General features: G+C 40.2%; 1 protein-coding gene across 14 annotated transcripts in view; it reads right to left on the reverse strand.

Moving 5' to 3' along the window:
- Positions 1–22,708, reverse strand: part of adgrb1a (adhesion G protein-coupled receptor B1a) — a 177,356-nt gene that overhangs the window by 7,230 nt on the left and 147,418 nt on the right. For 7 of the 14 annotated variants that reach the window (XM_037075329.1, XM_037075322.1, XM_037075319.1 and 4 more), the window contains 11 exons: positions 22,470–22,620; positions 22,312–22,381; positions 21,950–22,016; positions 19,489–19,574; positions 12,268–12,366; positions 6,456–6,627; positions 4,975–5,070; positions 4,830–4,869; positions 2,436–3,091; positions 486–521; positions 91–249 (listed from right to left, as the gene is read on the reverse strand). In XM_037075329.1, the coding sequence (XP_036931224.1) occupies positions 91–249; positions 486–521; positions 2,436–3,091; positions 4,830–4,869; positions 4,975–5,070; positions 6,456–6,627; positions 12,268–12,366; positions 19,489–19,574; positions 21,950–22,016; positions 22,312–22,381; positions 22,470–22,620 (1,632 nt within the window). Of the gene's footprint in view, positions 1–90; positions 250–485; positions 522–2,435; positions 3,092–4,829; positions 4,870–4,974; positions 5,071–6,455; positions 6,628–12,267; positions 12,367–17,645; positions 17,727–19,488; positions 19,575–21,949; positions 22,017–22,311; positions 22,382–22,469; positions 22,621–22,708 lie in introns of all 14 variants that reach the window. The other 7 variants (XM_037075325.1, XM_037075324.1, XM_037075330.1 and 4 more) reach the window with 4 other exon arrangements.

Raw genomic sequence — 22,708 nt, forward strand, 5'->3', positions numbered from 1 at the left:
GTGCTAATGATAAGAGAAAGGGAGGACAACATTAGATATAGGGGAGGGGAGGGGAGGGGGGGCAGAACATAATAAAGTTAAACTCTTTACACTCATGTTGGTCTTGTCGCTGCTGGCAGAGGACACACTCCATCTTTTGGCAGCTTTGGCGTCAACAGGTGGAGATTCTCTATCCTTGTCTGCACTGTGAATCTTCCTGTTCAGGTCCTGAAACATGTCCTGGTGGCGTTTCCGGGTGTGCATAATCTTCTACACAGGAACATTGCACGTTACGTATGAGGTAAACAGCACAGGCTACCATCAATCCTACTTTACCCCTTCACATTTAAAGTCTCTAATCTCTACACCACAGTCACACCCAAACTTTGAATAAATCTGATAAATATATGCAAACATCTAGAGGTCTGAATAGCTAACTAAGAGACATATCAGCTTTTTGGTCAAAGTCTACAAAGCTCTGTAGGAATCAAAGAGACTAAAATTACCTCAAAGTCAAGCTCTGCATAGCGTGATTTTCGTCTCTGGGGGGAGATGAGACAGGGAGATTAAAGACGTGTCTTGATATTGTGTGCCTTATGAGCAGACAAATGCTCAAGTGTTGGTTAAGTGTTTCATTGTGTATCTCCACATCAGCCAGTCAACAAAGAGTCTTTCTGGGTGCCGGAGGAGAGCAGTGAGTCATGAGGGAGAAAACGAGGTTTGCTGCTGGTCATTCTGACCCTGTTGGCACAAGTTTGTAGTTAACAGATTGTGACCGAATGACCTTTGAGTCCTCCATCACGGAGTGGTGAAGGAAAACCTGACCTTCAGGCTGCTCGGTTGCTGTGGCAGCTGCCGCCTTGCACGCCATTATGGAAGTGTGTTTTGCCCTGAAGTGAAAAGACACCAGCAGACAGATGTCCAGGCCACTGTGTGCTGATCACTGTGTCGTCTCAGCCTGCCACTGCTGTCTGCACTAGAGGCTCAGTGAAAACAAACCTTTGTAGAGATGCTGTCTTTTACATGGGGCCAGGAAATATGGGCATAGTTTTTGTGATGCCTTCTTTTTAGCATCAGAGTGGGGTAACCTAAGCGTGCATGAAAATCAGCACAGTGCTACTCTGGGGAGACCTAATTAATGATCCTTTATTTATTTTTATGCATTAACATCCAGCTTATTAACGTGTGGATCCCTAGGTGATTATCCTTATTAATCATTTCATATCTATGCACTGAGGTTGTGTTGCTGAAACATAGCCAGTAGCTCAGTACATGCCCAAGGGATGATTCAAGAAAAAAAGGCTATACAATAGCACTTGTAACTGTTCACCTAGAGAGCTGGATTTTGTTTGCTACATGAATGGCTGTGGTTCATGCATAATCACATGTGATTAGCAAAACATAAGCTGTTGTGATATATGCAACCATTCACGTTGAGATATGGATAAGAAATGAGGAGATATTATGAGAGGAATGCCTCAAACACAAGGATCTCATGGTAAACCCACTAACATGTCTATTTCCACAGCAGTAATTCAGTTAGTAAAGCAAGCGTCATGTCATACCTTCCACCCTCCTGCCCTGAGATTCTCTGAAACAGAAACACTGTTTATGTTTTACATTTATATAATCTATAGTTACTTCTAATTTCATGTTTTTTAACTGCTGTTATTAAAACCAGTTGTGATTCACTTGTTGTAGATGTTTTACATTAAAGAACCCTCAAATGCCTTGGCCCTATGAGGGCCTTTAATGTGTAACAGTTGGGCAGAAAATATGATTTTTATGGGGATGGGGGTGCAACTATTGGCGCTTTTCCACCCAAATTAGCGGGTCAACGCAGGTTTTTTCATGTTGACCCCAATCCCACTTCCCAACCACAAGGCAGCTAGTCTGTGATTTTAATTTGAAGTGTAACAACGTACGTCACTCATGTACGTCCCATTTCACATCATCAACAACAGACTGCATCACAAATGTCTTCCTTATTCATGCCCCACCACTGGATGTTGATAATGCTTCGTCTCTTGACTCTGAGTGAGTTGTGCAAGTTTCTGTTAACAAGAGAAACTTAGATCATTAGAATGGTCGGTAAAACATGACTCTGTTGTTGTTCTGATGGGCATATTGCTGTGGAAATTTTGAATATTCTGAATTTGTCAAAACAACTGGTTGATGAGTTTAAAGTGTAAAGTCAACATCAAATTAAAAGACATGCAGATTTTAGAAAAGGGAGGCATCCTACTAAAATGTAATCAAATACACTTTTAATTACAAATTAAAGGTTTGTCTATGATACTGTATCAGCCAGTTTCAAATACATGTTGTTGAGAATTAATGGTCAGTCTAGTAGTACAAACACAACTTTACATGCATGTCTCATTGAAAGTATGAAGTATGAGGCTGATAATGCATTATTATGACAAGAATACGCTGACCACATTTGGTAGTCTTACCTCCAGTGAGCTCATAGACAGTGTGGAGATGGTCTCGCTCTTGGACATCACACCAGAGTTTCCGGAATCTCCCCCGTCACACATGCTGTTGGCCACCTGGGAGTCTCTGGGCATGTTCTGCAGGTTGTGTGCAGGTGAGTCTCTGTCAGAGCATGACACACTGATCTGGTCAGCAGGAAGGGTCTTCAGCCCAAAGCCAGGCACAGGCTCTGCGCTGACAGGGTTGGCCAGGTGGATGAGTCTGGTCTGAGGCAGCTGCTCGATGCTGATGTTGTACTTGGCAGTCTGCTCCTCTTTCCCACCCTTCATGGTTCCCGTGTTGTTGGTGGGTAGAATGACGTACCCTGGGCCTTTGCCAGTGCCCTCGGAGCTGCTGCCCTCACCGTTCCCTCGAGGCAGCTCTCCGTCCAGCTGCTTGAAGAGCTCGCCGTCGCAGATGTAGATGGATTTGGCACCCGGTAGCTCGGTACTGATTCCTTTCGTAGCGCCTTTATCCCTGCGCAGCGTCAGAGTGTGGCTGGTGTAGTCAGCCACGTTCTGCAGGTGAACCTTGGCCATGCTGGCCGGCATGGTGTTGAAGTTAGAACCCTTCTGAAGAGTGAGGGTGCCAGAGGAGGCCTTTTCTTCCCCCTGGAGAGAGGAGCGCTTCATGGTGCCTGGAAGCAACAGAACCACAACAGAGACCCAGTGTGAGATGAGGAGTTGAACCCTCGATAGATTTACCTGCTTGGGTTCCCTGGGGGCAAAAATGAGTTTTAGTTCCCTACTGACCTCCAGTCCACCTCTCATTGCACATTATTCATTCATATCACACATACTGCATTGTTGTCAAGAAATAAAACACAAATGACTGTGTATAAAGAGGGCCTCTCCACAAGACGATGCAGAATTATCTCAGTTGTTACTGTTACTTCAGGTTTGGGTTTTTGAGGCCCCCGAGGGCCCTACACCAGTTGCCAGCCCTCCTCCATAATGAAGCCCTGGGCTGAACTGAAGCTGAAGCAACCTTATACTAAAACTCAAATCTGGTTTATTTAGTACCATCCAGCAAAACCATCTAAATGAACCACTATATCCAATTGTAAATGGATAATTAAAAGGGCACTGTGCCGCAAGAAATTCAAACTCAGAAATGTAAAATTGACACTATTAATGCAGTAATAGTACAAACTCAGAAATATATATTATTTCCATAAGTGAATAAACAAGCTGTTCTCAGAACACTGTTTGAAGCTAGAAAGGTGGCAGGGACCGCCACATATAAACAATGTGAAACAGTATAAACTGTTTGTTTAGGGAGAAAAAAAAAAAAAAGAAAATCAGCCAATGTGGATCTTTCTCTTCTGACATTTCTTCCCCACAATGACATGGTGCACCTTTAAAGATAAAAAAAAAAGAAAAGATGCTCTTGACTCAAGTCAGTGTATTTCAGAAGCACCAAAGTTGTTTTGAGATAGCATAAAAACAGTGTCACCATTATCAGTGACACTGGCAACGAGCATTGATAAGTCAACTTAATAAATGTAATAAAAAAGGCACCTTTCAAACATCCAGATCCATCAAATCATTGCGCACTGAGTGATCTGACAAGTCAGACAGCAGCAGAAAGATGGACCAACAGAAAGTACCTGTTAAAATATACCAGCTGAGAGAATATGGCTGACATGGGACCTGCCTTGACCTTGTGACCTGACCTCATTTTGTTATAACAATTGTTGGCTTATGGTAGCACGCACATCTCATATCTAATCTATTAAACAATGTCAGACAAAGCCACCAAACTAAATATCTCACAATCGCTGTCTGTGCTCCCTCCTCCTACTTGACATATGCAAATAATAAAAAAAAAAAAAACAATAATCTTTCTCTGTTGTTTTCTGTCTTTGTTCAGTTGGGCTTGTCTGTGTCTCAATAGCTTTTCTGCTCCAGATGCTTTTCTTGATATCCTGTCTCAAGAGATAATCAGATTTTTCACTCCCAGCGGATATCAGAGCAGAGCCAGTATCTGATGTGGCACTGTCGGGAGGGACTTAATTATACAGCGGCAGTGTAGGAAGGAGTCAGACAGCCCTGTTTATCTGCATATAACTGCTCAGTACACGTTCGTCTCACTCCCATCAGCCTGGCTGAACTGAGTAATGCAGCTGTAATGTGCTGTATTTCTTGTCAAAACAGCTCCTTGGTGAAGGGAGGCTGTCGTGATGTTGATTGTAAGACACAAGTGCAGAACTGAGGGGGAACATGCCTCACATCTGCTCTGACAACACTGAGGAATTTGAAGCCTTCAAAATACAGAGAGGATGCACAAAAAGACATCTGCAGCTTTTGAACAGCAGTCCCCAAAGTCAAATCAAACGCAAACACAAAATCAAACACACTAAATCTGAAGCTTACCTGATCTGCAAGCCATATCCACGTCTTTCTCAAAGTCAGTCTGAGGACACAAAACAATAAATATTGTATTAAGTGTGCTCACTCTGCCAATATTTAATGATCAATTCTGAAAGGTGGAAAACAGCAAACACATGCATATTCATACCATGAGCTGTGCATGGCCATTTTGGAAAGATCCACCTGAATCTCCATTAGCGTCCTCCTGGCGGTCCACCACACGGCACTTTACTGCCTCCTGAACCTGTACCAAACCACAGGAGAACAGAGGAAGACGAGCTTAATACTGGTAGGATATACAAATACATCAGTTTACAAAATACTGGAGTGACTGGCCTTTTCAAATTAAGGCTAAAAGTCCACAGCCCTTTTAGCTGCCCCTATTGGTTGACACCGTCAATACAGAACTGCAATTACCACCATAATGTAGTTGTATCGTATACCTCCTCTGACAAGCCAAGTTGCTGTTCCTGAGCTACGTCAAAAATATTTTTCAAAACATTATTATGTCACGATGAAGTTTGACCCCACAGTGATCTTGACCTTTGATCTTTGACCACCACAAGTCCAAGTGGAGAACTGTGCCAAAACTGCTCAAAGAGATCCTTGAGATATGATTTATTTTCACAACTCACCAGTACATAGGCAAAAAGTCTAGCCAGCAAGTTTGTACCGAAGGCTGCGCTATATACCAAAAGCCATGTGGACATTAAAATCCAAATAGTTCACCCCATTTGAAGCCCTCGAGGGGAAATCTCAGTTGAGAAGTGCTGGCAAACAAAAAAGTCTGGTGGTCAATACAATCATTGAGAATAAGTCTCCAAATTACGGAGGAGCAAAGTTGAACTGAATGAAAATGAGAGTTGATGGAAAAGTGCTTCACCTTAAAAGCCTCAAGCAGCTCAGGGGCATAACTTCCTCTTTGCGGGAAGTGTCGAATTAAGACACTTCACAAAGATAGATGTGCAGTGTTTCTGGTGAAAATCAAACTAAGAGCAACCAAAAATGGTGAGGATGGCATGCCTGAATGACGCAAGCATGAAGTTTAAATTTACTGCTCGGCTGAGAACCTCATTGCTTTTCTTCTGCTCTGCTGTCACTCACTGCACTCACTCTCTCTCACTCACTATGCAGACACTTTATGTTTTCCATGTTTCACCAATACTTAACATGCCTTTATATAAAATGCAATTTATTTGTCATCCTCACAATGTAACAAATGTTTCACCCTCCATCACTTTTGAACAATGAACTACTGATAGCCAGACTGCTGATGATGACATGCAAACTTATCTCAGTTATATACAGATTCAGGCTCTTGGGTCGCAAATGTGATTTCATGTTACCACCTATGGTTTGAATAACCATCCATGGCATTAAATAAAATACTCAAATACAAAATGAACATAGAAAAGTTGTTCTAATCATGGCTCAAGTCTTTAATTTTCATGTCCCAACTGAGTCTCAAGTCATTTATTTTCTGTTAGGTCAAGTTACAAGTCATCATAACAGAGCTGCCTTGAGTCCAAGACACTTTGGTCCACATCTCTGGTATCTACACCAAATTTCATGTCAATTTCAATCAAACACGACGAAAACATCTATAAAGTCAGAGGTCATGTGCTGTACCTCTCTGCGCAGGATGCAGTGCACCATGACAATTACGAAGCCTTCCAGTGAATCGAAGACAGCAAAGAGTATCTGGAAGAGTGCAGAGCGCCGGTCGGTGATGGCGAGGACAGCTGACATCCATGTGAGGGCCAGGAGGGGCAAAACTACACAGGAGCTCCACAGTGATGCCCTACAGGACGGAAGGGGAAAGGCAGTCAAGGACAGCACGGGTCAAAATGATACAGAGGGCAAGACAACAATGTTTCCAGTTATGCATCAATTAAGACATTTCATATTTGTCATTAGCTTCAGTTAGCAGATTTTTTCTTATTTTTTACCACTTTAGCAGGCTTCCTTAAAAAAAACAATGAGATAAACTGGATTTCTTTCTCTTTGGCGCATCAAATACGTCAGAGAATATAATGCTTATCACAGTCTTAAAACCAATCTCCTACTTGCCCTTGATAACTGCCCACGCTTTTAGCATAGTGTTAGCAGCTCTACCCATGCATCAATACATAACATCACCACAAATTATGTTACTCTCACAAACAGAAACATACATCCATTATCTGCAGATATATATGCTCATAATTCACATATATTACATGCATGTATGTTTAAGATGGCACAGTCAAACCATAGAGGATCTAGTGCCACAGGAAAGAGAGGGAGGATCGAGGGTGAGCAGTGGGGAAAAACAAGTGTAATGAGGCTGAAACAGAATGCAAAGACAAACGGAAGAGGCAGAGCAGAGAAGGACAGAGAAAGAGAGAGATTTTGGAGAAGTCTCATTCCCGCTGTCCATATTTTTTTTCTCCCACTTTGCGTCTTGTTTTTCTTGTGTTGTTGACTCATTCCATTAGTTTGATTTGCACATCAGGAACAAACCAGGGCGATAATTACTCTCAGTGTGAGTGTCAAGAAATTATCTTTGACTCGGTTTGTTTTTCTAAACCTTTTCAATAGTTTTTTTGTTGTTGTTGTTATTCCAGAGGTGGAAAATTATGTATTGCCAGCAACAACAGAGTAATACCCCATGGTGAATTTCCACAGCACTAATTCTGTATAACTCAGTGTAGAAAAGTCATGTCATACTAACCAACTTCCTGCTCTGAACTGCTCTTTTGGACATAATCTTGCAATCACTATTTTCTTTTGCTTTTCATTTTTGCCAATCAGTGTTAAGCTGATTCAGGCTCTTGAGCTGCTATAATGCTTGTTAATGTTTGAAATATGGCCAGAAAGTGTTCAGGTTTTGTCATAGCATCTGAATCAACCAAAGACAGCCATCTTTAAATATGTGGCCCGGTCACACACCAAAGCATGTAACAGACCTACCAATCAACTAAAGGACAGCGTGTGAGTTTCACTGTTGTGTGTGTGAGTGCAGTACCAGCAGGGGGCAATAATTGTGGACAACAGAGTAAAAAGTAGTGGTGGCTGAGAAGGGTTGACCCAATTGCAAAAGCCACCAGAGGAAGTCAAAACACGAAAACAAAAACCGCAGCATCGCAAGAAGCGAGCAACAGCAGAAGTGAGCGAGTGACGGCAGAAGTAAGCAACAGCTAGGCCTGTGCAGAATCGATCAACGCCAATCTATGTACAATGCATGCTTGTGAGTTTTGTATCAGTTTGATCTCCACTTGCTCTGATGACACGCACGCTTGGGCAATGCCAATCTCATGCCATCGAAGAGGCTTTTGCTCCCCACTGACAGGAAAAGGTGTATCAATATCGACCTTGTTATCATTTCAGATACATTTCATATTGGCGTATCATATTTTTTGTTTGCTAACCTAACAAAAACCTTTATCCTATCCTCACCGTTGGCTGTTCGTTTTAAACAACCACAAGAAAAACACGCTACTGAACATATAGTTAGGAAATACTGTAGTCTCTTTGGTCTGATTTACCATTAAATTCATTGTGAGCCACTGAGCTCCCTCCCTCTCTTTGGTTGTACAGCAGAACTACCTAGTGGACACAGGAGGACAGCCAAGAACAGGCGTTCGTCTAAGAGCGCTGGTCCCACTGATCTTCCTCCCTCTTGTCCAGTGGACTACCAGGGCCATTCAAATCTCTGTCAGAGTAAGCAATGCCTTTTTACTTCCTAACTGTATGTTCAGTGGCTGTCTTGCGTTGTTCTCCGTGTTGTCTGAAACAAACAGCCGGCGGTGGAGCTGATGTGGCTGACTGTGAGGTGCTGTTGCCCCACTCAAACACACCACCACGCCTGGGTGTCGAAGCTGCTGTGTGTCTTGGCTCGTTAGGTAGAGCCGTCAGGCTGGGTGGCAGAGTAGCAGCAGGGCAGCCCATCTGTCCACTCTACCTAACAAACTCAGAGACACCCTGACAGTGAAGAGCTGCTCCGGAGGATGAGTGACCCCAAAAAGGAGCAGCCGATGACCAGGAGAGAGGCAAAAGAGCCTGGTGTGTTGAACCCCTAGATAAATCTACGCTTTACCTGCAAAACTACAGCTTACAAACCACCAAAAAGACATTACCGGAGCTACTGTGTGTGTTAATAGTTAAGCATAGAAAACACAACCAATTAGTGGTGAAGTGGGGAGGGGAGATCCAAAATAACCCATCAAGATCTGCTGTTGCTTGCCTCTGTTGTCATGTTGTGGCTTTTGTGTTTGTGTTGTGGCCTTTACATTTGGTTCAACACTTTTGGGCCACATTAGAAAAGAGTCCCTAATTGGGAATTTAATTGAATTGACTCGTTAAAAGGGACAAAGAGAGGGACATGGGGTTCTTATGCTGCTATTTATGTATATGTAGAGATGATATGTTGAGATGACAGAAAATTTTATCAAAACATTTTATCAACTGTTCACCTCTAGATTTCGAAGGAATTGAGCTTGTATTATTCTAAAGCAGTCTTTTCATACTGTCTTGTCTGATTACTTTCAAAGCATCACATTTTCTGGTAATACTTTACAATAAACATAATAAAGAGTAAAGTCACAGTTTAAAATTTGCTTTATAAACCGCTCACTAAGCAATTCTTTAATGTGATGTTGCTAATGACATTAATCAATTAATCTATAAACATTATTCAGATTTGGATTATTAGTCATTATCATTTATAAACAAATGCTTGAATAAATGGTTTATAAAGCATGTTCATATTGTTATTGTTAACAGTTTAATAACTATAAACTAAAAATGTTCAATTAATGATCAATTAATGATTTTCAAGGCAAATAATCTTTTCTGCATTTAATGAGGTTTTCTGTAAAGTAAAATGGGAAACTGGTTCATGTATTAACCTAAAAACTACCCTCAACAATGTGGCAAAGTAAATGTCTAACAAATGGGGAACCACAAACTACACAACTTAATTAAAAGTACTTGGTTATTTTCCACCTCTGGTATAGTAACAGGGCTTGACCAATACAGTAAATGGATTTGCCGTTTGCCAATGGATGTTGACCATTCATTTCCTCGATCTCATTTGCAATTTGATGTGTTTGATTCTGTGAACCCTGTTCAGTGGCTGTTCCAGCTTGCCCACAGCAACACACTGAACTAGAGGATATACTCAATGGTAGTTTTGGTATGAACTCTGTCAAACTTAACAATGCTTGAAATTGGCATAACATATCAGTGCTGCCTTTAAAGGACTGAATGACTTAATCCTACCTTCAGAATAATTAAGGTTATTTTCAGTCTGGACCTTGTTTTCGATATTGGTCCAAATAGTGTGACTGTGGACCTTCTCCATGTGCACGGAGTGGTGTTCAATAATACAACTAGGGAAATATGACGTTTAGCCTAAAAGTGATTACAACCCTTCTGTTCACCTGGTAACACCCACATGGTATTGGATATGTTATTAAAAGTAAGCCTTACTAATTATGTCCATATTAGTGATATTTTCCATGCACAGAAGCTTCAGTAAATAGGCACAATTTTTACTGACTCTCTTTCACTGGCAGTGCAAGCTAGTGAAACATGTCAGCATAAGCAAAGAACACGGGTGAATGTGTAGTGGGTAATATATTGATCTGGCCAGGCCAGACAGCAAGAAATCAATCAACACTAATTAAATCTTGTATTTACAATAGAGGCTAGCATGTGATTGTAAAACTTGTGGACCATGGTGGGACCAGAATAAACATTATCTGAATATTCTAAAAAGTAGAGGGGTAGGCCACTGAGCACTTGAGGTATCTGGACTGCAACACATTTGTGGCCTTTAATTCAGCTCAGTTTAAATTCAACCTGTTCTTCCTCCTTGTGTGTGTTAGGGAATGTAGATAGTATGGGGCTCACATCTCCAAGGGAGTCAGTATTCAGCTGCATGTGGGTCAAAAGTTAGCAGGAGACAAGGCCACTATAGGGACTAAAACGAAACCTGACTCCTATTTCGGATGGAGGAAGATATCTAAACATGTGCATCTCCAGAAAAGGATAGAGAGATCATCTAGGAAATTTTGGAGTGCAAGACCCAAGGAGTAACCCAAGGAGTGGGAGATGCCAACTCCTTTTCTAGTTGATTGAACAGTTGGACCCTCAACAGTAGGCAGGTACAGCGTAAGGGACTTCACGAGGGATGCTATGATTAGATAATTGGGGGGGTGGCTTTTTGGTAGATGTCCTAGGATCGAAGGTTCAATAGGACCTCTGAAAGAGCAGAGGGCGAAGCAGTTTGGCATTAACTTCGCCATAAATTTGAGAACTCCAGAGTTCTCCGCACTCTGTTCTGTTTCAATAAAGACTGCTCAATCATTCCACCCAGGCTTGCCTCCGCAGAATCCTTTTATCATCAAACTACACGCCGACAACTTTGAGGAAGAGAGCCCAGAAACTACACAATTTGTTTGAAAAGTTAGGAGCGTAAATGAGATAAAGAGAAAGATCCACTTTCTTTAATAGTGAGAGACAGGGCAAGATTAAATTGTTGTTAAGCAGTTATGTGTGGTTATAAATTAAAGTGAAACAGGCCTATCGGGTATCATATTGGATAAGTCTTTATTGAATTAAAGGGCACTGCTGGGCCTCAGCCGAGGTATGCACTCTACCGAACGCTAATTTACACCTATTGTTCTTTACACATTTTATTCCTTCAAGAGTCACAACCATTAGCAAGACAGATAAATGTGTGTGAAGTGTGTCAGCAGTGTCTCATTACAGACCATGAAGTGAAATGATGTGTATTAATTGTTCAGTCACAGCTATTTAAAATTTAGAGAGGTTATTTAAAGTGGGATTTGCAGATTATAACAGAGAGCAACACTCCGCTAAAAATGGACATAGATCAACAACTGAACTTCTATAATTTTGATCAGATTCTATAAGCAGAATAGCAAACAGTTGCGAGAAATCAAGGCCCAGACTGAAAATAATTCAAATGATCCAGATGATCACAGTAAGACACACAGACAGAGACATTTAGAGTGTTCTGCAGTCCTCACTGCGTGAGTAATAATGGCCTTAACAACATTTGTTGTAATCGGCTTCACAATTCTGATGATCTCTTGAGGCACACACACACGTACGCACACACGTACGCACGCACGCACGCACACACACACACACACACACACACACACACACACAGATTCTCATCCAATCATCATGCGCATATGCATAATAATTTACATGTATACAGTTAACACACAGTTTGTTTTCAGGAGCATAAGCTTCAGCAGCCCCTCATACTGAGTGAAATCCTCCCTGCCAGGGCACCAGGGAAGAGAAAAATGACAGAGGGGTAAAGGAAAGAGAACCAATCAAGTGAGGAAGAAGAAGGGAGGCATACAGTAGAGGAGAGAACAGAGGTAATAAGAGTTAAGGAAAAATAATTAGCGGGACTAACATGGCGTTACTGGTAGCTGTGGTGGAAACGTCAGCCGAAGAGATAACCCCGCACTTGGCACATTTGAGCGTCATATTGTACAGTGGCACTGTCATCTGACTGCAAAGTCAAATTAACACGCTGTAACATACACAAACAGATACAAATGCACCTACACACAGACTTGCACTGATGCGCGTGCGCGCAAAAGCACGCACAAACAGTCACGCAAACAGTGAGTCACAGTGTTCTCGCACACTCTCTCTCTCAGGGCTGCAGTCCAGCTCGGACATTGTGTGTGTGTTTGGGTTTACCTGTGTGTGTGACTCTGGGACGGGGGAGGTGGGGCCAAGACGTAGTCATTGGTGGATATTTCCTGTTACACACGATGTCTGACCCTCTTCACAAATTACTGGTTTGATGACCTAAACTGCTCCTCTCTGCGATTTCAGTATTTCACACACTCCGCCATTTATCTGCCTATAATCCAAAATGACTTTTTCTAAATAACACATTTTGTGCATTTCACACTCATGATCATGTGCTTGATCACCACTGGTCATCTTCAGTTTGCACTAACTGGTTATCACGAGCATTGCCAAGCACTAATGCAAATGATTACAGACAGAGACAAATCTGAAACCTCAACTCTAATGAAATCACATCAACATGTGTACCTGTGATTGGCTCATCAGTCATTACAGCGTCCACTAAGGAAGGACACGGATAGGGAGCTAACTTGACAGAAACCTCATGTTCATAGTTTTTACATATTTTGGATAAAAAATAGTGCAGCATTTTTCCAATTTTGAAAAAGTATTTTGAATTTTTTTTTTCAAGTGACAAGTGTCTTATTTTGTATGTATTTTAAGCCATGTGTCACACCAAACGGAAGATTTGATTGAAAACATGAAGAAATACTGAGTGTTGTATAAAGTATCCAAAGGTCAAACTTGAGTAAAAGTACACATTTTTAAAATATTACTTTAGGAAAAAGTAAGTCATATGTGCACTGTACACAAGTATCACACGTACAAGTACATTTTACATATATAAATGTATAGTACGTATAAACTGTATACTATGGGTCAACCAATTAAAATAATCATGACCGAATATCAGATTGAATATTCAGCTTTTCCTGATAGTCGTAATCAGTGGTGATTTCTTTTTTGTTTTAATCAAATTACCAATAAAATAAATACATTCAGAAATGCTCTCGGCTCCGATGCAGCATGTAATATTCACAGTTACTTGTAACTAAAGTTATAAAATAAATATAAGTCAAGTAAAGTGATTTATTTGCCACTGAATGTAGTGGAGTGGCAGTTTAAAGTAGCAGAAAATGGAAATACTCAAGTACAGCACAAGTACTTTAAAATTATATGTATGTAAAATACCTGAGTGTGTTTCTTTCCAACAGCATTCACCCAAGCAACAGATGGTTTCTAGGTACGATCACAGAGATAGTACATCACTCTATTTTCCACCCAGAGATCCCAAAACTCAGCAGATCATGAGGATTTATAACCCTATATCTCTCCACTGTTGCTGTTAGACAAAGACTCACTAGAAGTATGGAGATATTGACAAGTAATAACAAACTAATCCGTTACCATACGGCCTCTCGCTAAACAACAATTAAAGTTCAAGAGCTGAGGGAATCGATTTTTGTAGCCCCTGGACGTCTGGATTAAAAATCACATAATGGAAGAAATTCAATTTCAAGTAAAAGGGCAATACAGCTGCTAAATGTAGGCTGTAGGCAGTGATATTAAAAAGCAATCACAACTTTTTGAAATACAATATCATTTTCCAGGTCTTAAAGGTGAAGAGGGTAAAGGTGGGTGGTTGGTTGGGCAGGGTGAGATGCATGAAACTAAATAAATAAAGACACACTATGGACAAACATCAAATAGAAACTAGTCCTTGAGTCAAAAATAAACCTCCTTCTATAAGCTCTACAAGATGTTCCAAAATGTTGCATCAAATGCAGCACTGGAATTGGAGGTACTTCTTAAAGCTATAAAAACTCTTTATCTAAAAAGCTTGATGTTTGATTAACCAACTACTGCAACCTGTAAATACACGGGCTTGGTGACTGAAACCATTTCAGTGAGCATTAAGTGTGAAGCAAACTCCATTGGAGGTTGGAATTATGCCTCTCCTGTCTGTTTTAATTTTCCGAGTGAATTAACCTCTAATTTTGGGGGGAAAGGAGACTCAGCAGCAAGGTCTGTCTCCGAGGTGTGAGCATACCTGCCTGGTGCAGATTGCTTGCTCTTCATTAGATGCTGCACAAATGAATTAGCTTCATTAAACATGTATTGCATTTGAAGCTTGAGAATGACATGCATGAGGGATGAGTGGAGGATGGTTATCAATAGAGAAATCAACATCAGACATTTTTTTTTCTTTTCTTGTATCCAACAGAGAGAACTACAGACAGCCTGATCATCAGGTCAACACAAAGAATATATTTCATTCATTCAACATTTCAAACCAGTCCAATTACCTTCATATGACTAAGTCAACAAGCCTGAGCATCATCAACATATCGCATCTGCATTCTGTGTTTGCTTACAATTTGTCTTTAAAATGTACACCTGCATAGTATTTAGGATTCAATAGGGGAACTCCACCATCTTTACACTCTCAAATATGTGAAGAGTTTTGTTCTGCTCCCTCTAGAGGGAAAATGTCATAAACTTGCTCAAGTGATGTCACTTGACTCAGCATTGGTTGGGGCTAAAGACAAAACAATAAAACTGAAAACAAACCAACATTACCACATACAGTTGTTTGTCTCTACATACTAGTCAAGCTGCTGTTCTTGACCTATGGGGTTCATTAATGACCAGAACATTTTTTTGTAGAACATTATGATGTCACAGTGAACTTGAACATAAAATGTCAAGTGAACATTGTACCCTATTAAATATTGTTGCATAATTTTGTCATCTTCATTCTATGAATTTTGAGTGACTGCAAAACTCGGCTTTGTGAGGTCACAATGACCTTGACCTTTAACATCTAAATTCTAATCAGTTCATCCTGGAGCCAAAATGGATGCCTGTGTCAAATATGAAGAAATGACCTCATGGTGTTCTTGCAATATTGCATTCACAATGGGATGAACAAAAGGACAACCCAACATAGTGCCTCATAATGCTCTCACCAGCAGAGGCAGGCAATCAGAAAACAATTGGGTTGTAGAGTAAAAAAGAGGATAGTATACCACACCTCTACTGATCACTAACTACTATTGTGCACATGCAACTCCAAAGTAGAGTAGCTTTGAAAAAAAAAGGCAACTTCAGTTTTAATCCATTTGTTTTGAAACTGTCCAGCAATGTGACAGGAATGCAAGCTTAATCAGTGGAGAATGTGTTTAATAAATACACTGGCCTATTGCCCACATGACAATGTAGCAAAACCAGTCACCTCAGAAAGAAAGGCTCACCTGCAGAAGATGAACACGCTTGGTGACTACTGACTAGACACCATGGCTCTGGGCCCATCCACCAGAGACCCATATGTCATATTTCCCAGCAAGTAATGCCACTATTACCTTATTTCAGGTATCCTTATTAAAGCTGAACAACTAAGGCTACTGGATTGTTCCTAGTTTGCCTTGGGGAACCCAATCAGTAGGTCTTTCCCCAAATGTGCCCCTTCATACAGGGCATTGGCGGTCTGAGATAAAATCAGGAGGTCAGATATTTGATAGGAGTTAAGAACTGTTCTGTCATAGGCAAAAGAGATGATTGAGATGTTTGGACATGCAATTAGGACATCTTTTTGAAGCTTCCCTGTGGAAATGTTTCAGGCAAGTCCAACTGGGAGGATACCCCATAGGTACAGTTATCCCACATGCTGGTGCCTTGGGAGAAGGACATCTGTACTCAGTGCCAAGTAGCGGAGAATGGTTACATTGGTTGGTATACACCAAGCAATATATACATTATGTCCATCCGATGTCTTTCTCATTTTCACTCATCTTGTAAATTGGCCAATATTGTTGTTCCTACTGATCAGACTGTTCCAACAGTAACATGGCAACTGTAAGGTATGAAAGGGAAGTTGAACAAATCATCCAAAACTTTTGCTTGAATGGAGACTGAGCTGACTGTGGCTGTGCTAGCTCAGATGCCTTTAAATCAAGCCACAAAACTTAAGGACAAGAGTCAAGTAGATAGCTGACACAGTGATATAAAAACTCAGACCACTGCAAACCTTGAATCATCAGAATGTGACAAAATGATCTAAACCACTCTGTGGTTTTCCAACTTTTTTCATCACAGGACCAAAGTGTTAAACATCAGCCATACCATAGCAGATAGACACGTTTTGTTGTATATTTTGTTCAAAATAGTCTTTGGGATCGGATGGCCATTTTATCCCTGAGTTTTCTTACTCACTGGCTCCTGTTTGATAGATTTCACTATTTCGTAGTTATGCTAGAAAAAGTTTAGCCACTTAGGATCTAAGAGGGACTTGCATGACTGGCCCTATATTGACATCTAAAGACTCTTCAAGTAACAAGGATTCAACACCTACAATCAACATCATGCCTGGAGGAAAGCACATTAAATTGAAGCAGCAATCTGATCAGTCCAACTGTCCGACAATCTTTGTTTCTACGAGTAAAGGCTGGTATACACTTGGCCTGTCCCCGATGAAAGACGACATAAGTGAAAGAAACTTGTGCTAGTGCTGCAGCCTACGTCTACTAGCCAACCAATGGGAATGCAGCATGAGATGAGCAACACTATACATATATAAATAAGTACCAATATTAAGGACAAGATTCTTGCTTAGCTTCAGTATTTACCATTACAGCAAATGGATCACACACACACACACACACACACACACACACACACACACACACACACACACACACACACACAGATGACTTTTTATCTTGACTTGTGCCATATACTGTATTTCTGTAGGTGTTATCATTGTACAGTCTACAGAGATCCAAGCTAATGATGGACCCACATTTATTAGATCCAATGGTATGGCTATCATATAAGATATAGAATAAACACTATAAAATGCAATCCTTACCATGCTAACCTGACACACACACGCCCACAACATTCATGTAGTCTAGAAAATACCAATATTCCTGTACTGCATCTAGTATGTGTTATTGTTGAGACAGTCAGTTTCTCTAAAAGAGACTCCAGAGGTATTAATGTGTTATGTGCTATCCAGCTAACAGGAGGTAGCATAAACTGCAAGGTCAATAGTGAAATAGTGAGGTAAATAGGCAGGAAGTAATAATAAGCCGATCAGAGGTGCTGGCTAGAGGATTCAGCGGGTTTGGTGATGGGCAGGGCTGGTAGCCATACATTAAGAAGAAGGTGGGATGGGCAGGTATTTTTTACCCAATCACTGATGACATGGAAGGGGGCTTCTGAGACTGATGTGTTCCTGATTGGAGAGCCCTGAGTGAGAGAGAGGGGATTCTGTGCAAACGCAAACATGACATTTCAGACAGCAAAAACAAGTACAGTAGAACAGAGAGATCATTGAAGCAAACATTTTCAGAGAAAGACAGAAAATAACATTTGAATGCACCAACAATGCAAATGGAGACAAAAACAGCCTGCAGTGTAAAGGGGAGCAGGGTGCACATGAGCTCTGAGGTTAGACTGATGGCTTTTTGAACGCCAGTACCAAAAAGTTCAGTGATATGTTTCAGCCGAAAGCAGGAAACAGAAGAAGGTGAAATAATGTTATTTCCAACAACTCCAAAGCTATCATATATTCTGTTAGCATGCACGATAGTCCTTTTCTGCCAGGAGTCCCTTGTTTTTTGCTCATGTTAGAGTTAGGACAGTTCTCAAACCCCAAAAGTACGACAGAACTATTGGAATACTGTGTGCTGCCTTTTAGCTCAGTTGTTGTTGCTCAAGAAACACTTCTAATGCTAACTGCTGCAATACGACAATATATTGTACCATTTATTAATAAAATTTGCAATGGGGCAGATATTTAACATCTGACAGGAGGAAAGTGTTCCACACTGTGGCTCCATGCGCTTTTCCTCTTTTTTCCTACTTTCACGTCAACTTTCAGTGATCGGCACCTTACTAAACTATGTAAACATGGTATACACTGGCATCTACTTTAAACATGTAACTCAACCAAGTTTACACATAAAGTGTGTTTACAGATTTAGCCCATTCATTCCACTGGGCACATGTTACCATGTAACCTTGCGTGTGCATTGCTGTTTTGTTCCATGACACCGAGAATGACGCGCTGCGGTCTGCTCCCGTCAAAAATACACTATATCATTGTTTCAGTGCTGTCCAGCAATGTCACTCAGTGGCAATCAAGTTATGTATGTATTGTGGGTAATTATGAAAAGGTTTTGAAAAGGAAGAATGCACGGAAAAAAAAGTGATATCACTGGTATCACTTCATCTGAAACCATATAAGGCTTTATACACGTTTTTTTGTTGTTTTAAATTGACATAGTATAGTAGTAGTAATTCTCTACAAGATCTGTAAACACACTTTATTATCTAAAACTGGTGTGTTACCCTTTATTACGTTGTGTAGCTCTGGCCATTGGTCCCATCGGTAACAATAACAACGTATTTCCCAAAGTAAGAGCATTATCATTATCAAGTTATTTTTCAATGGGGTGCTGCTGTTCAAGAGCCCTGCTTCCCTTTACTATAACCAACCAAACAGGAGAAAAAAAAAGACAAAGATGGATTTACAGAAATTTACATCAAAAGCAACACCTGCAAACAAAGAGCAGCTGGAGGAAAATGCGACACATTTGAAACTTAAAAGAAAGCAATGAGATGAGTCATCATCTTGCTCAGTCTGTGCAGGACCAATAACCAGACAGCCTTCCCCTCATCTTTCTTATCATGTCTAGCATTATTCTATTCTCTATTTAGCTCTATGTCAGAAGCATTAATCATAGTCTGAACTATAGGGAAAACACATTGTCTTAGGATCTCAATTTTGATTATTTAATTCACTTTCTCTAGCTTGTTTTTTTCTCTCTTTTTTTTCTTTGCTTGTCCCCCTCACCATGCTGGTGTTAAAAAATTAAGCATCTGCCTCGGCCAATCTGAAGTCTGAAATGATGGCAAAGGACAATTTCATGGCAAAGAGCCAGTACTGCACTACACCCTCCCCCAGCTGAGCCATAAGGAGCCTGGTTATAGGTCCCTGTGTAAAAATGATGTGTGGTATAAGGCATACCCCGCCCTCTCCTTTAGTTTCATATCAGTAATGCCGTCTTTGGACACCAGTTTGTTAAAAACGAGAATCCCAATAACCATGTTAACCTGCCAAAGAGAAGAGGCACAGGATTAAAGCAGAGCAAGACACTGCAATTACTTCACAACATGTAGCTCTACTGTCATGATGATGATGATGATGATGATCTTTGTCACTCACTCTCTCTCTCTCTCACACACACACACACACGCACAGACACACACACACTGGCTATACATACTGTATGTCTTTAAAGATTGAACTATACCATATTAAATGTTAGTGACAAAAATCAGGCACCCGGTGAAGCATGAGAGGTGAAAATAGTTGAAGGATGGATTTATAACATTAAATGCACTTTAATGCACAAGAAATACATTATACATAAAATATGAGTTCGGAGAGCAGGTTATCCTTGAATGTAATTCCTACAATTTTACTGCTTTGAAGATTCCCAGTCTATAAAAGTGTGATACACGCATCGTACAAGCTGCTCTGATGCTGTTCAGAGTGGGCTGGGCCAATGTGTGGGTGCCAACTGGAGCAGTAACTCTTTACTGGTGAAGCGTCTTGTGTAAAAAAAAAGACACCCAAAACAAGCTGTTCACTTGTAGGTGGGAAGGTAGAAAAGAAACACTGGGAAGTGAATCACTGAAAATGTTGCTAGTGGATTTGATTGGTGAATTAAAGACACAGTGTCCGCTGCTGAGTGTGTGCTGTCAGCATTAATGTCTGTGATTTAGACTACCTCAGATGTAGGCTGAACATCACACGCATTGAGGTGACAAATTACTTTTGAATTTGTCTCCACATCATTTTATAGTTAATACATGACTGCCCTTGTTCTAATTTAAACAGCAACTATAAGACAGTGGAGACCTAACTATGCTATATTCATTTTAATAAGGCCATCTGGTAGGCTATATAACCTGTATATAACTGCTACAGGGTCCATTATCTTATACTAGTAGAACTTGAGAGCACATTATCAAACATATGAATGCTTACCAAGAGGACCCACAGCACCAGTATTTTACTATTTTACTTTTACTAAATAGTGATAGTGATGAAATTGACTAGAATTACGCTATTTTATGCTCTAATATATGATTTTAACAAACAGGAGGCTATTTTGTTGTGACTATGTTTTAAAAGATAGCTTTTTGACCACTGTTTTGTAAACCAAAACATTGTTATTATTTGCAAAATTAATATAAATTAATATAAAATAATATAAATTATTTGCAAATTTAGTGGGAAAGTGGAGTGGGAAAGAGGAGAGGAATAAAGAAAAAAAAAAAGAAAACAGAGGAATGGAATAAGGATGAAGCAAGCAATGCAATGAGAACATAAGGAAGGAAAGGTGAATGCATGAAAAAGAAGAAAAGTGTAAGAAAGGAAAAGGAAAGGAAAATAAGAAATGGCAGGAAGGAAAGGTAAAAAAGAAAGGGTACATAACAGACAAAAGAAAAGTAATCAAGTAAATGTGTACGCAGGGAAGAAAAGAAAGAAGTAGGAAGGAAATGAGGAAGTAAAAAAAACAATAAAGAAGTAAGGAGGGAGCAAGCAAAGAAAAGTAGAGGTGGAGAAAGGAAAAGTTATAGTCAGAAAGAAAATGATGAAAGGAAGAGGCACGAAGTAAAGGTAAGAGTAATGTGGAGTAACAGAGCAAGCAAAAAAAAAGAGAAGAGTGGGGAAGGGAAAGAGGGACTAAATAATATAAAAAGAAGACTCAGGAAGAGAAATTAGGACGTTAACAAGGAAAAGAGGAGACATGGGGTATTAACTATTCTGTGGTCCACTATTCTTAGAACCTGTTACATAATTATATAACACCATACCAACCCACAATTCTATCATAACTACGTAAGTGATAGATACAATAATGTGTGAGCATAAAATTGATCTGTGACCACCACAGCTTTACTATCTCTGCCTAGGTCTTTTATTTCATTATTTGTTATTAATTTAGATTTGTGTATTTGATTCACAATTACTGATGATGATGTTTAGTTTCCCAGTGTACTACTGAGTTTTTTGTAATTATTATGTTTATCATTACATATTTCAACTTTTTTTTTATGGAAAAACAGTTCAACATGATTACTATGTGAAATTGTTAACAATGTTCCTATTAATAATCCCGGCATGGTTTATAGAGACTATGTAATATGTAAGTGAGTGACTGCATGGAAACTGTTACATGATGGCGGCTATTGGTGACAATCTATATATGTGTGTGTGTGTGTGTGTGTGTGTGTATCTTTATATATATATATATATATATATATATATATATATATATATATATATATATATATATATATATATATATATATATATATATATATATATATATATATTCTACATTTGAGTTAGTAGACAAAGGTTTCAAAGTTGAAACAAACCAGCACACACAGATTGAGGAGGAAAGAGGAAATACCAAAACAACAGCTGCAGCAGGTCCAACAAATGCATAAAGAAGACCTCCTTCCAGAGACAGCCAGCAGCTACAAGAGAGAAGCATGAAAATACAGATGTAGGACGATGTGATTAGGAGGGATGGATATGATGGAGGAATGATGTAGGGAAGATGAGGAACCATGAAGGATTGTAAAGAGGAGTGACAGAAGGAGGTGAAAGGTGGAGGAGCAGATGCACGACCAGGAAGAGGATGGTAAAAGATGAATGAGACGGAAAAAGACAGAGATTAATTATGCTGCAGACATAAACCCCCAACCCTGCATAAATGCTTAAAGAGGTGGAGGTATTTGCAATGGTGCATCTATAGGAAGGCATGCTTACTAGCTTGGTGTTCCATATCCCTTTGCCTTGGTGAATCCCACTGAGATCGCCACAACTAGTGCAGGGAGACCTGGGAGGGAAATAAAAGTGGATGTTAACACAGGGGTCGTGAAGAGACCAAGATGGATGACATGATGGACAGCAGACAGGAGGCCCACCCCAGCCAAGACACAGGAAACGCTTGCGTATAATGCGATTTCTGAGGCGGCCCGTCACTGCCATGTATGACTGCCATGCCTCCGTAAGAACCCAGCAGAACGAGGACAGGAAGAAGAAATGAAGAAATGCAGCAATCAGGGTGCATAAGACCTAAAACAGCAGGAATTGACAGGGAGAAGACAGAAAAGACAATTAACCAGGTGATTCTGAAGTAGCCAAGTGAAGGCTAATATAGGTA

Source organism: Acanthopagrus latus, chromosome 17, assembly GCF_904848185.1.
Source record: "Acanthopagrus latus isolate v.2019 chromosome 17, fAcaLat1.1, whole genome shotgun sequence".
Taxonomy (NCBI): Eukaryota; Metazoa; Chordata; class Actinopteri; order Spariformes; family Sparidae; genus Acanthopagrus; species Acanthopagrus latus.